This window comes from Nansenia antarctica, assembly GCF_963989245.1.
Source record: "Nansenia antarctica genome assembly, chromosome: 16".
NCBI lineage: Eukaryota > Metazoa > Chordata > Actinopteri > Argentiniformes > Microstomatidae > Nansenia > Nansenia antarctica.
The window spans coordinates 2,128,060-2,141,977 of NC_137686.1; the positions used below are offsets into that span (position 1 = coordinate 2,128,060).

Sequence of the window (13,918 nt, forward strand, 5' to 3'; positions counted from 1 at the left end):
TCCCTAGAAGTCAAATGCAAGGGGTGGTTTCAGAACAGAACAGGCTTCAACGTCTGTCAATGAGCTAAAGAACAGAAACATATTGGTATCGTGTCAAATACAAATACAAACACAAACCTTCCACACCTTGTGACACTTTTTTAGACAACAGCCATGTGTAAATATTCATATCATCTTAATCTGCATGATATTTCAATGTACCTGCTACATTTGACTAACAACTCATAATGTGGCTTCTTGTCCACTGCTTCTTAGTTACAGAACATAGCAGCATCAGACACATCTTTATTCTTGTTTCAGTGACCAGACATTCTAACCTACATTGTTTGACTCAGTACAGCTTCCCCTTCCCAGCCATGCCAACTAGAAACTCATAAAAGTTTACAGTCAAAGCTTGACCATAATAACTGGAAGAACTGTGCATTTGTTTGCAACGCCACTCAGTGTTTTACTCTCTGAACATTTTGGAACGAGATAAATGAATAGAGATGTCCCATCATGTGTGGCGTGAACCTCTTTTCATGATGATTTACAACAACATTTCTAAGAGAATAAGACAGACGGTCAAAACGATCTGTTGTTATAATTAATTACTGTAGGACTGTCCTTCTGGTGGTTGTGGAAGCTTCATATTCTCTTTGGACATCATTAGACGCCGTAACTCTTGAAGAATAACTTTAATGCTATAGGAGTTTTGCCATTTAGCTAGAATTGGTATGCTACGTGTATCCACCTGCAAGAAAGAAAGGAAAAGTATACATAACAGTGAACAACCCACCTCAAACCCATAATGCCTTCAGTAAGTATTCACCTCCCCCCTCCCCCCCAACCTTTTTCCACATTTTGTTGTGTTCCAACCTGACTTTGAAATAGATTTAATGGAGGTGTTTTGAGACTGACCTACACAAAGTACCTCATAATGTGAAAGTGGAGAAAAAAAATGTTAGGTTTTTTAATACAATCTATAGAAATCTTACAGACCGTGGCTTTAAATGTGTTTGTTAGCAAGGGCAACATTTCATACATAAATCGACTAAACTTACCATCCCATTGGAATTATTTATCCCATTCATGCACATTTTTGTTACAAATTTAACGGTCGGGGGTGCTTCAGGGTATTTAGGTCCACATTCCACTCTCAGACTGTATATCCTGTTTTCATAATTAGTCTAAAGAACAAAACAAAGAAACAACGCCGGTTAAGTGAAATGTTAACAACATCCAACCACAGCTGTCTTACTTGACAGCACTTTCCAAGGTTCATTTTCCACATCAAGGTTGAACACATTTCCTATCCTTACAAAAAAAAAAATATATATACAGTATATTTGATGGAGAGCTTACTCGTGCTGGTCCAATGATCATGCCTGTCCATCGTGCAAGAGTCATATCTTCATCATCTTCAAGGCCCCAGCTGACTGTTCCATCTCCGACACCCTTCTGTCCCTCTTCAAGCTCTTCCAACAAGCGGAAATTGCGTGGAACTTTAACTCCTGAAATAACATAGAATAAAAATGAAGCTTTATGACGTCAGAAGATGTGCATGTAACATTTGTCTATTAAGTATTTGCCTTGTACTAGATGTAGAAGTATACATTATTATTAAAGCCTCATACGATTCATTATTTTTTACCTTTCTTACACTAAATAAGCACAGTCTCAACAATTCCATTGGAGTCAGATTATCCATATTTGATATTTTGCCATCAAGAAAATAATGCCTAATTGCGGAAATGGATTTTAGTTGAATTCCTTACACTAGCAAGATGTGTTATGGGACACCAGCCTTAAGGGACACCAGTGTTAAGGGACACCAGTGTTGTTAACACCCAGTGTTAAGGGACCCCAGTGTTAAGGGACACCAGTGTTAAGGGACCCCAGTGTTAAGGGACACCAGTGTTAAGGGACACCAGTGTTAAGGGACACCAGTGTTAAGGGACACCAGTGTTGTTAACACCCAGTGTTAAGGGACACCAGTGTTGTTAACACCCAGTGTTGTTAACACCCAGTGTTAAGGGCAGTGGCGGACTGGCCACCGGGCAAGCCTGGCAAATGCCAGGAGGGCCGCGAGACTCTGGGCCGCTCAGAATGTATTATATTTAAAAAAAAAATATATATTTGTAATTTGATATCGGCCCCCGCGCAGGGCTGCGTTCGTAATTTTGCTCTGAGAGTTCCGGAACGCACACTAGGTGCAACGTCATAAAGGGACCAAGTAATGTGATTGGACAAGAGACATTCCATGAGTGTTGATCAGATTTCCAGAGCGTGTTTACGAACGCAGCCTCGGTTATCTCCGTTTTGAAATGATTGCTGGTAGCATTGCGCCGCTCTTTTCCCATTGACATCATGGTGTCAAGTAATGTATAAATAAATGTGCTGAATTTATATGCCCTTTTGTGTTTTCATGTATATATATGCAGGGATGTTCAAAGTATTTTACTCTCAACCAGGTATCTGATTCTGACCACCTGTAGTCACTTACTTAATGTAGGAACTACTTAATTCTTGTTGCACTGAAGCAGGTGGTTGATTGACTGTGTCCCCTTGTCTAAATGTAAGGGGTATCCTATGGTTGTCTAGTGGTGATGTTAGGATTGACTGTGTGTACCCTTGTCTAAATGTAAGGGGTATCCTATGGTTGTCTAGTGGTGATGTTAGGACTGACTGTGTGTCCCCTTGTCTAAATGTAAGGGGTATCCTATGGTTGTCTAGTGGTGATGTTAGGACTGACTGTGTGTACAGTCTAAATGTAAGGGGTATCCTATGGTTGTCTAGTGGTGATGTTAGGACTGACTGTGTGTACCCTTGTCTAAATGTAAGGGGTATCCTATGGTTGTCTAGTGGTGATGTTAGGATTGACTGTGTGTACCCTTGTCTAAATGTAAGAGGTATCCTATGGTTGTCTAGTGGTGATGTTAGGACTGACTGTGTGTACAGTCTAAATGTAAGAGGTATCCTATGGTTGTCTAGTGGTGATGTTAGGATTGACTGTGTGTACCTTGTCTAAATGTAAGGGGTATCCTATGGTTGTCTAGTGGTGATGTTAGGATTGACTGTGTGTACCCTTGTTTAAATGTAAGGGGTATCCTATGGTTGTCTAGTGGTGATGTTAGGATTGACTGTGTCCCCTTGTCTAAATGTAAGAGGTATCCTATGGTTGTCTAGTGGTGATGTTAGGATTGACTGTGTACCCTGGTCTAAATGTAAGGGGTATCCTATGGTTGTCTAGTGGTGATGTTAGGACTGACTGTGTGTACCCTTGTTTAAATGTAAGGGGTATCCTATGGTTGTCTAGTGGTGATGTTAGGACTGACTGTGTGTACCTTGTCTAAATGTAAGGGGTATGGTTTGTGGATGGTGGGGGGGGGAGGATGACCCGGGGGTGCGCAGGGGGGATATCCCTTATTTTCCCTTATTTTTTGGAAAATATCCCTTATTTTCAAATCCCAATGTTGACAGGTACGCTACTTAGTAGTCTGCTAATTACATGAAGGTAAGACACATTTATTACACTGTGGCTGTGCAGTGCTCTTTTTCTGCTTTGGTGAAGCTAAATGTAATGTGCACTGTGGCTGGTGTATTGTTTAGGCTCATACATGTCATGGTTCATGTAACTGTAGCTTTTTTTTGCTAATGTTATTGTATTCCGTGTCAGAGCAGCTTCATTTAGCTACACCGAGTCTATATTAACGTAAGCTATTAGGCTTAACTGGGCCTCAAGGTCCTTTTGGCTAAGATAGATGCCACAGTTCAGGTTAAGTCAGTCACTGTGGATTGTTGTCGGCACTCTGAATTCATCAGCGATTGTAGTGTGTCAGTTGCGTGTGCGTGTGTGTGTTACATTTGTGTTCCAAATGTCTACATTGGATTCTAGTCAGTCTGATTATCTCAAGCTTTATATGTTAACAATCCGTGTTGCGTGTTGGGTTTGGAAATAGGGCTGTTGTGTCGCAAATGCCAGGGCTGTTTTTTGATCCCAGTCCGCCCCTGGTTAAGGGACACCAGTGTTGTTAACACCCAGTGTTGTTAACACTAGGGCTGCAACAACGAATCAATGAAATCGATAAAAATCGATAATGAAATTCGTTGGCGACAAATTCCATTATCGATTCGTCGGGTCTTGTTCCATAACAAACCTACTTCCTGTTGACGCACGCCACGCTGTCTTGCGGAGCCGCCGCGGCGGCTACATTTAAATCATGGCGGAGGCGGAGAAAACGACTCGACCGAAATCGTCACATTAAAAGCTACCCTCAGCAGGTTAAGTTATACGAGTTTAACGTTGGCTGTACCCATGCCATACGTTGCGTTTTGAAGTGAGGATCATTCGTTTCACTGGCACAGCTGTAGGCCTAAGTTAGTTCTTCTCGTTTATCTAATAGATTCTCCCTCTTAATGACCTATTGTATTTTTAGCTTGCTATTCGCATTCTATGCCTTCAGCACCGGAGTATGTTCATAGTCACTTGTATTAGTAAGGAGATGCACTTGTGAGTTCTGGCGAAGCTAAATGACTGTAATGTAATGCGATAGCCAGTGAGTGTTTGCTCGCATTCATGAATTCAATATTGCATGACAAGTGTATTTAGCTAGCTGGCTAACGTCAGTGGTAGAGCAGAGGTGATAAGCTAAAGGCTAGCTAGTGGTAGCCTACCAAGCTACCCGTGAGTTAGAGTGAGGCACTGACTGTAGCCTAGCCTATTGTATGGAGTGAGAGGACACATTGCATTGTTTTGGAGCTTATCTGTTATATAAAAACATGAGTGTCTTGTCTGTAGCCTATATTGCACTTTGGGTTACTGACCTTTACATTAAGCAAAGTTATTACCTAAAACAATGCATGTATTGAGCTAGAGTTCAACTACTTTATTGAAACAATCTACCGCCATAGTCCATGGCCTGTTGTTAAACCTTTTTTATTTATATTATTTATATTTTTTATTAATACTTATTCATTTTGCACATGTATATGTATAGGCCTGGCTGATTTAGAAAACATAAAATAAAATTTGCAAAAGAAATCAGTTTTTTTCATTTCTATCCGATTAATCGAAAAATAATCGGCAGATTAATCGATTATCTAAATAATCGTTAGTTGCAGCCCTAGTTAACACCCAGACCAGTGTTGTTAACACCCAGACCAGTGTTGTTAACACCCAGTGTTGTTAACACCCAGACCAGTGTTGTTAACACCCAGACCAGTGTTGTTAACACCCAGACCAGTGTTGTTAACACCCAGACCAGTGTTGTTAACAAGTGGTGTTAACAAGCCGGAGAGCTTACAAGCAGATTGTGTCCCCTCATCTTTTGATATAGCCTAATAATAATAATAATAAATGCCATTTAGCTGACGCTTTTATCCAAAGCGACTTACATTGCAATGAGTGCATACGTTTTAGTATATATGGTCCCAGCGCGAATTGAACCCACAACCTAAGCGTTGTTAGCGCGATTCTCTACCAACTGAGCCACTATACTCCAACAGTTTAGATTTGAAATCTAAATATTACTAGAGATTCAATATTTTCTTTTTTCATAAAAAAATAATTCGCTATGCTAATGTTACCGAGTTGGCTAGTTAACTTGGGATGGGAATTGATAAGATGTTATTGATACCGAACCCATTATCGATTCTGCCTTATCATTTCCTGTGTGGTGAAAAAAGGAGGTTAGGTTTTCTGTTTTCAATTTGGCTAGGTGACATAACATTCTTCGCAGGGAAGGGCACACTGCTGTACAGCACCACCAGGGCTAACCTAAAGCGCGGCATCTGGGAGGCCAAGGCAGACCACAGAGAGAAGATTGAGGAATGCTTCCTGAGCAACGACTCCAGGCGGATGTGGCAGGGGGTTCAGCACATGACAAACTTCAGAGCCAACAGGCTCACAGCCGCAGAGGACGACCCCCCACACCTCCACAGCCCTCAGACTCAGCACTGGGTCCCCCCAGGGAGCCCCATCCTCTACAACCTCTACACCTACGACTTCACCCCCGTCCACCCCAGCAACTCCATCGTAAAGTTTGCAGACGACACCACCGTGGTGGGCTGCATCTCGGGGGGGGACGAGGCGGCGTACAGGGATGAGGTAGAGCAACTGAGCAAGCTGTGCAAGGTTAACAACCTGCTGCTAAACAAGTCAAAGACCCAGGAATTCATCGTAGACTTCAGGAGAAAAAAATCTGAGGTCCAGCCCCTGCTCATCGACGGAGAGAGCGTGGAGAGAGTCTCAACCCTCCGATTCCTGGGACACAACATGCGGGATGACCTGGCCTGGAAGGACAACACAAAAGGCACCATCAAGAGGGCACAACAGCGGCTATACACCCTGAGATGCCTCAGGAAAGAACCCAACAAGCAGGAGATACTGGTGGCCTTCTACCACGGCGCAGTGGAGAGCATCCTCACCTTCGGCATCTCCAACTGGTTCCACAGCTGCACAACAGCGGAGAGAAACGCGCTACAGAGAGTCGTGAGAACAGCACAGAAGATCACCGGCGCCCCCCTCCCCTCTCTGGAGGAGCTGTACAACACACGCTGTCTCAGGAGGGCCTCCAAGATCTCCAGGGACCCGACCCACCCTGGGCACGTACACTTTGTCAAGCTGCCCTCGAAAAGGAGGTACAGGACCCCGGCCGCTAAGACAAACAGACTGAAGGACTGCTTCTACCACAGGGCCGTCAAGGCCCTGAACACAGAAAAGGCCTAAGTTCTGGGCCCAGGACAGTCCGGACGGATTGTATGGCAGCTAGTGCTGAGGCACAAACATGTACATTTTCAAGCCTGCAAACTGTGACACTTTAAAATAATGTGAAAAAATACTCTTTGTGCAACATGACAACCCTAGTTGACTATCTGTGCAGTATAGTACAGTGGATTGTGTACATAGCCTTTATTGATGTAAACCAGCTCCTTACCTTCTTGTGATTTTATGCATTTATGCTTTTTCTAAAAAAAATAATAAAAAAAATTCCTTTCCTAACACCAGGGGAGCCACCCCTCCTAAATTTCGTTGTTTGGTACCTGTACTGTAGCAATGACAAATAAAGTCCATTCCATTCCAACAACAGTTTGGAACATCATCCAAAAGACAAACACTGGCGAGCTCAGCAATCACAAATGGTAGGCCATGGAAGACTTCTACAGTGGATGACCAAAGAATGCTCACCATCTATAAGAAAATCCCCAAACCAGGAACACTCTCCAGGAGGAAGGTTTGAATGTGTCAGAGACTACCATTGGCATTGTCCCCTCTACCCTCAAGCTCGCTGCCATTACCCCCATACTTAAAAAACACGGTCTCGACCCTGACACCCCCCAACAACTACCGGCCCATTTCCAATCTCACCTTCTTGTCCAAAATCCTCGAGAAAGTTGTTGCTGCCCAACTCAAATCCCACCTTGACTCCAATAACCTGTATGAACCATTCCAATCTGGCTACCGTTCCAAACACAGTACTGAAACAGCACTACTAAAAATCACCAACGACATATTCCTCTCTGCTGACTCTGGCCACCTCACCATCCTCATCCTCCTCGACCTCAGCGTTGCCGTCTCCAACACATTGGCATAACCGTCCTATCTCTCAGACAGACATCAACACATCTCAATAAATAACTGTAAATTGTGGTGACCCGCACGCAGGCCCAGGTAAACCTGGCCTTCAGCACCCTCGACAGCGGCCGCATAGACAAAGAGGCAGCGTCATTGACGGGGTCTCCGCCCAACACACCCGGCTGGCGCACATTACTCCATCAGGTCGAGGGCTCGTTTCAGCAATACGGAACACCTGCGACGCGAACAGGTGGAGGCGTCAGAGAGAAGAAGAGCGACTACGTGACCAGACGCGTATGGGTGAGGGCCGTGGTACGGCGGAGTACGTTAATGCCTGGTGGGGTTAATCCTATGTCTTATTCCCCACAGTGAGGAGAGAGCCGGGAGCAAGGGAGAGCGCGAGCCCGCCTGCCGCTAGTGGAGCGACCTCGTTTGCCAGACAGCGCCAACGTTCTGAGGTTTCCGAACGCGAACCGGCACGGTTCATTGCCGGTGTGAAAGCCCTAAGACATTCTCAATCAACATCGATGGCTTCACCGTAACCCCCTTGTAACAGGTTCGTGCACAGAGGGAGACAGACAATAGGATCCGGCGGTTATAGAATGGGTTTATTTTAACAACACACAGGATTAGAGTCAGTTTGGCTGAGCCTCGCTCAGGGGAGAACGTCTCCGCTCGCTCGCTGCCCGACCCTTCCGGTCGCGGCTCTCCTGCAGCGCTCTCCGACGATTCCCTTTTCTGACTCTCCGCTGCTTTCTCCCCGCTTCCTGGATTCTCCGCTCACTGCGTCCTACCCTTCTCCCGGGGGAAACAAAGCAACACATTAAGAGGGCGCTTTGATGAGGACCTAATTGGCATCAGCCGGTGCCAATTACGCCCCCATCCCCTTCACCAACCGTCCTGTGGCTCCCCCTGCAGGTCGGAACGCCCCATGCTCCCCACACACCCCCACCACCAGATTAAGGCCGGGCGCGCCCGGCCGCCAGCCTACTCCCCCCCCCCCTGAACGGGAGAGGAAGTCGGCCACGACCATCTGCGCCCCCGGCCTATGCACCACCGTAAAATTGAAGGGCTGCAGCGCGAGGTACCAGCGTGTGATCCTCGCGTTAGAGTCCTTCATACGGTGGAGCCACTGGAGGGGAGCATGGTCGGAGAAGAGGGTGAACGCGCGCCCCAGCAGGTAGTACCGGAGGGCGCCGACCGCCCACCGGATGGCCAGGCACTCCTTCTCCACCGTGCTGTACCTGCCCTCTCGCTCCGATAACTTGCGGCTCAGGTACAGCACCGGACGGTCGGCTCCCTCCACCTGCTGGGTCAGCACCGCTCCCAGCCCCCTATCCGATGCGTCCGTCTGCAGGGAAAAAGGGATGTTAAAATCGGGAGCATACAGGACAGTTTTACCACAGAGCGCAGCTTTGATTCCTTCAAACGCCACCTGGCACGGCTCCGACCACTGGACCGGGTCTGGGGCACCCTTCCGGGTGAGGTCGGTCAGGGGGCTGGCCAGCTCCGAAAGCCCCGGCACGAACTGCCGGTAATAGCCCGCCAGTCCCAGGAACCGCCTCACTTCCTTCCGGGTCCCGGGCCGCGGGGCGGCAGCGACCGCAGCGGTCTTATCTATCTGCGGTCGCACCTCCCCACCGCCCAGGACGTACCCCAGAAAGCGGATCTCCCCCCGCCCGATCACGCACTTCGCTGGGTTGGCCGTGAGCCCCGCCCGCCCCAGCGACTGCAGCACGGCAGCTACCCGCTGCATATGCTGCGGCCAGGTATCGCTGTAAATCACGATGTCGTCGAGGTAGGCCGCTGCATATGCAGAGTGCGGCCGCAGGATACGATCCATGAGCCGCTGGAACGTAGCCGGGGCCCCGAACAACCCGAACGGCAGCGCGGTGAACTGGTATAGACCGCGCGGGGTGGAGAACACCGTTTTCTCGCGGGACCCTGGCGACAGCGGAATCTGCCAGTATCCCTTCGTACAGTCCAGGGTCGTATAAAATTTAGCCGCGCCAAGCCGGTCCAAGAGCTCGTCGACCCTGGGCATTGGATAGGCATCGAATTTAGACACCGCGTTCACCCGTCGGTAGTCCACACAGAACCGTACAGCCCCATTTCGCTTGGTCACAAGCACGATAGGGCTGCACCAGTCACTGTGGGACTCTTCTACCACGCCCAGTTCCAGCATTGCCTCTAATTCCCGGCTCACCACGTCGCGTTTGTGAGCCGGCAGCCTATACGGCCGTGTACGCACCGTAACGCCCGGTTGCGTCTCTATGTGGTGTTCTATCAGAGTGGTGCGCCCGGGTAGGGGGGAAAACACGTCAGCGAACCTCTGTTGTAACTCGGCCACGTCCGCTCGCTGGGCCGCCGAAAGATGGTCTCCTAAGTGGGCCGGGGTACTAATTTTAGACTTTGGGACCTCCGGCCCGAACTCATCCCTCTCGGGAAGTAGCGTAGCCAGCGCGACAGGGATCACCTCGGTCCATTTCTTAAGGAGATTTACGTGATATATCTGCGTGCTATCCCCCCGATCCGAACGCACCACCTCATAGTCCACCTCCGCCACCCGCCGTGTGACCGCGAACGGCCCTTGCCACTTGGCGAGTAATTTAGAGCTGGAAGTGGGCAGTAATACAAGGACCCTGTCTCCCGGTGCGAAGATGCGAAGCTTAGACCCCCTGTCATACAGGCGCTTTTGTCGTTCCTGGGCCTGGTGCAAATGCTCCCGTGATATAACCCCTAACGTGTGGAGCTTTGCACGCAGGTCCAGGACGTATTGAATCTCATTTTTACTGTCGCTGGACCCCTCCTCCCAGCTTTCTTTAATGAGGTCCAGGACGCCGTGAGGCTTGCGCCCATATAAGAGCTCGAATGGGGAAAACCCAGTGGAAGCCTGGGGGACTTCCCGCACCGCGAATAACAGGGGGGCTAGCCATTGGTGCCAATTTTGACTATCCTCGTGAACGAACTTACGGATCATTGATTTCAGCGTCCGGTTGAACCGCTCGCACAGACCATCGCTGGCCGGGTGGTACACGCTCGTCCGGACCGCTTTAATATTCAATAATCCGTACAGCTCTTTGAGGGTGCGTGACATAAAATTGGTACCTTGGTCAGTGAGGATCTCTTTCGGGATCCCCACCCGGGAGATGACCTGAAACAACGCCTGCGCCACACTCTTCGCGGAGATGGAGCGCAGGGGAATTGCCTCGGGGTATCGGGTTGCGTAATCTATCAAAACTAACACAAACCGATAGCCTTGTGCACATCGCTCTAATGGGCCGATAATGTCCATTCCAATACGGTCAAACGGGGCCTCGACCAGGGGGAGAGGGTGTAACGGCGCCCGCGGGACGGCCGGGGGGTTGGCTAGCTGGCATTCGCGGCAGGAGGCGCACCACCGGCGCACCTCCGCCCGTATCCCCGGCCAATAGAATCGGTCCATTATGCGACTAAGTGTTTTATCATATCCTAGGTGGCCCGCCATGGGGTTATAATGTGCCGCCTGGAATATCGATTCCCGGCGGCCCCGGGGAACCAGTAACTGGGTGATATCCTCTTCCCTGCGAGTGTCACGACTCACTCTATATAATCTGTCCCTAACCAACGTAAAATATGGGGGAGCGAGCGCCCGTCGTGCATGCACCCCTGTCGTCCCCGCTACTGCCCGTGGGAATCCCGCCGAGTCTAGACCCAAGATTAGGGGGTGCATGAGGCTCGGACTAACCGCCGCCTTGACTCTATATTTTCTCCCATTATACTTAATCTCGATGGGGACCACCGGGTATACGTGAACATCCCCATGCACACACAGTATTGACACCCTCGATGCCCCTACCAATGCCCCTGGTCGCACCAGGCGCTGGTGGATCATAGACTGTAGGCAGCCCGAATCCAGCAGCGCCTCGCACGTACCCCGCTGCATCCTTACCCGGATGCGGTACACCTCGCTCGGGTCCGGGGGAGGGGTGACCTCGTCGGCGGTGATGACAGCCCGGCCGACCTCCATAGCCGTGCACTCCCGCCGGAAGTGGCCAGGCTGGCCGCACCGCCAGCACCCCTCCTCTGCCGCCTGTGGGGCTCTCTGTGGGGTGAAGGCCGCGCCCCCCTGCATTGCCTCCGGCCACCCGCCCCGGGGAGCGGCCATCGGCCTCTCACGCCGTGTCCCCGCCACGGGTCCGGTCCGGGCAGCCCCCCCCCCCTGGCGGCGGGGAGCTGGGACCGGGACCGCGGCGGGTCCCGCCACCCCCAGGTCTGGAGAGGGCAGGTGGTTCTCGGCAGGTGGTTCTCTTGCAGCTGTGCCAGGTGGGCGAGTACATGTCCTAGGGGCGACTCCATGCCCCCGCCTGTCCGTTATTGGGTGTTGGGTCCGCCTCTCCTCTGTGCCCCACATTGGGCGCCACTGTAACAGGTTCGTGCACAGAGGGAGACAGACAATAGGATCCGGCGGTTATAGAATGGATTTATTTTAACAGCACACAGGATTAGAGTCAGTTTGGCTGAGCCTCGCTCAGGGGAGAACGTCTCCGCTCGCTCGCTGCCTGACCCTTCCGGTCGCGGCTCTCCTGCAGCGCTCTCCGACGATTCCCTTTTCTGACTCTCCGCTGCTTTCTCCCCGCTTCCTGGATTCTCCGCTCACTGCGTCCTACCCTTCTCCCGGGGGAAACAAAGCAACACATTAAGAGGGCGCTTTGATGAGGACCTAATTGGCATCAGCCGGTGCCAATTACGCCCCCATCCCCTTCATTTACATTTTACATTTACATTTTTGGCATTTAGCAGACGCCTTATTCCAAAGCGACTTACAATCAATACATTTGAATACTAAGCATGTGAATCAGCAGTCCGCCATTCGTTGCAGGAAGAGTACTCTAGCTCGGGCCCGGGGCCACTGATAGAAGGAAAAACCTTCTCCCTATTATCGCCTTCTACTAAAACGTTTTTTTCTTTCTTTTTTTTTTCTTCTTTTTATATTACTGGAGAAACTGAGAAACAGTACAAGGGGGGCAATAGAAGTTCTTAGGGACACAGTAGAGGGGAAAGCGGGTGTCTTTAGGAGACGTAGTGGTGAGGGTCAGAAGATGTCTCAGGAGGAGCAGTTAAGATGTAACCTGAAGAGATGGGTCTTCAGTCTACGACGGAAGATGGGTAGTGACTCTGCCGTTCTGACAGCCGTGGGGAGCTCATTCCACCAGCGGGGAGCCAGTGTTGTGAAGAGACGTGATCGGGCAGCCCGACTGCTGTGTAGAGGAGGTGGGGCCAGCCGAGGTGGAGGAGCGGAGTGAGCGGGCAGGGGTTTGGGGGGTTACCATTTCCTTCAGGTAGGCAGGGGCTGTCCCTTTAGCTGCCTGGTATGCAAGCACCAGGGTCTTGAATCTGATGCGAGCTGCTATCGGGAGCCAGTGCAGGGTGCGAAGGAGAGGGATGACATGCGAGTATTTGGGGAGGTTGAATACCAGCCGGGCAGCAGCATTCTGGATGAGCTGCAGAGGTCTAATGGCTGAAGCGGGGAGCCCAGCCAGGAGTACATTGCAGTAATCCAGGCGGGAGATGACCAGTGCCTGGATCAAGAGTTGCGCTGCCTCTCTGGTAAGGAATGGTCGTATCCTTCTGATGTTGTAGAGGACGAATCTGCAGGAGCGAGCCGTTGCTGCAATGTTCTCCGCACAGGATAGTCGGTTATCCAGGATCACTCCAAGGTTCTTGGCTGTCAGGGAGGGGGTTACAGTAGAGTTCTCCACTGTGATGGAGAAGTCTTGGAGAGGGCAGGCTTTCCCGGGGATGAAGAGGAGCTCGGTCTTATTAAGATTGAGCTTGAGATGGTGGTCAGCCATCCAAGTTGAAATGTCAGCGAGACATGCTGAGATACGGGTTGCCACGTGTACATCAGACGGGGGGAAGGACAGGAAGAGTTGAGTGTCGTCTGCGTAGCTGTGGTAGGAGAGCCCATGTGAAGAGATTACCGAGCCAAGAGACTTGGTGTAGAGGGAGAAGAGTAGGGGCCCTAGGACGGAACCCTGGGGAACTCCAGTGGAGAGGGTTCGTGGAGAAGATAGCGATTCTCTCCAGGTCACCTGGTAGGAGCGGCCCGCCAGGTAGGAAGAAAACCAGGAGTGTGCGGTGCCAGAGATGCCCAGGTCTGAGAGGATGGAGAGAAGGATCTGGTGATTGACTGTGTCGAAGGCAGCAGACAGGTCAAGGAGAATGAGAACAGAGGAGAGGGAGGAAGCTTGGGCAGAGTGGAGGGCTTCCGTGACAGCAAGGAGCGCAGTCTCAGTGGAATGCCAGCCTTGAAGCCGGATTGGTGGGGGTCTAAGTGATCCATCTTCCGGAGATAGTCAGTCAGTTGTTTAGATGCCGCGC

General features: G+C 50.2%; 1 protein-coding gene across 1 annotated transcript; it reads right to left on the reverse strand.

The window, feature by feature from the left end:
* Positions 1–586: 586 nt before the first annotated feature.
* Positions 587–1,389, reverse strand: ube2v2 (ubiquitin-conjugating enzyme E2 variant 2; the record flags this gene model as incomplete). The annotated part of the gene is made up of 3 exons (XM_080546643.1): positions 587–733; positions 1,044–1,169; positions 1,345–1,389. 3 exons carry the CDS (start codon positions 1,387–1,389, stop codon positions 587–589), a joined length of 318 nt encoding a protein of 105 aa, XP_080402769.1.
* Positions 1,390–13,918: the final 12,529 nt, after the last annotated feature.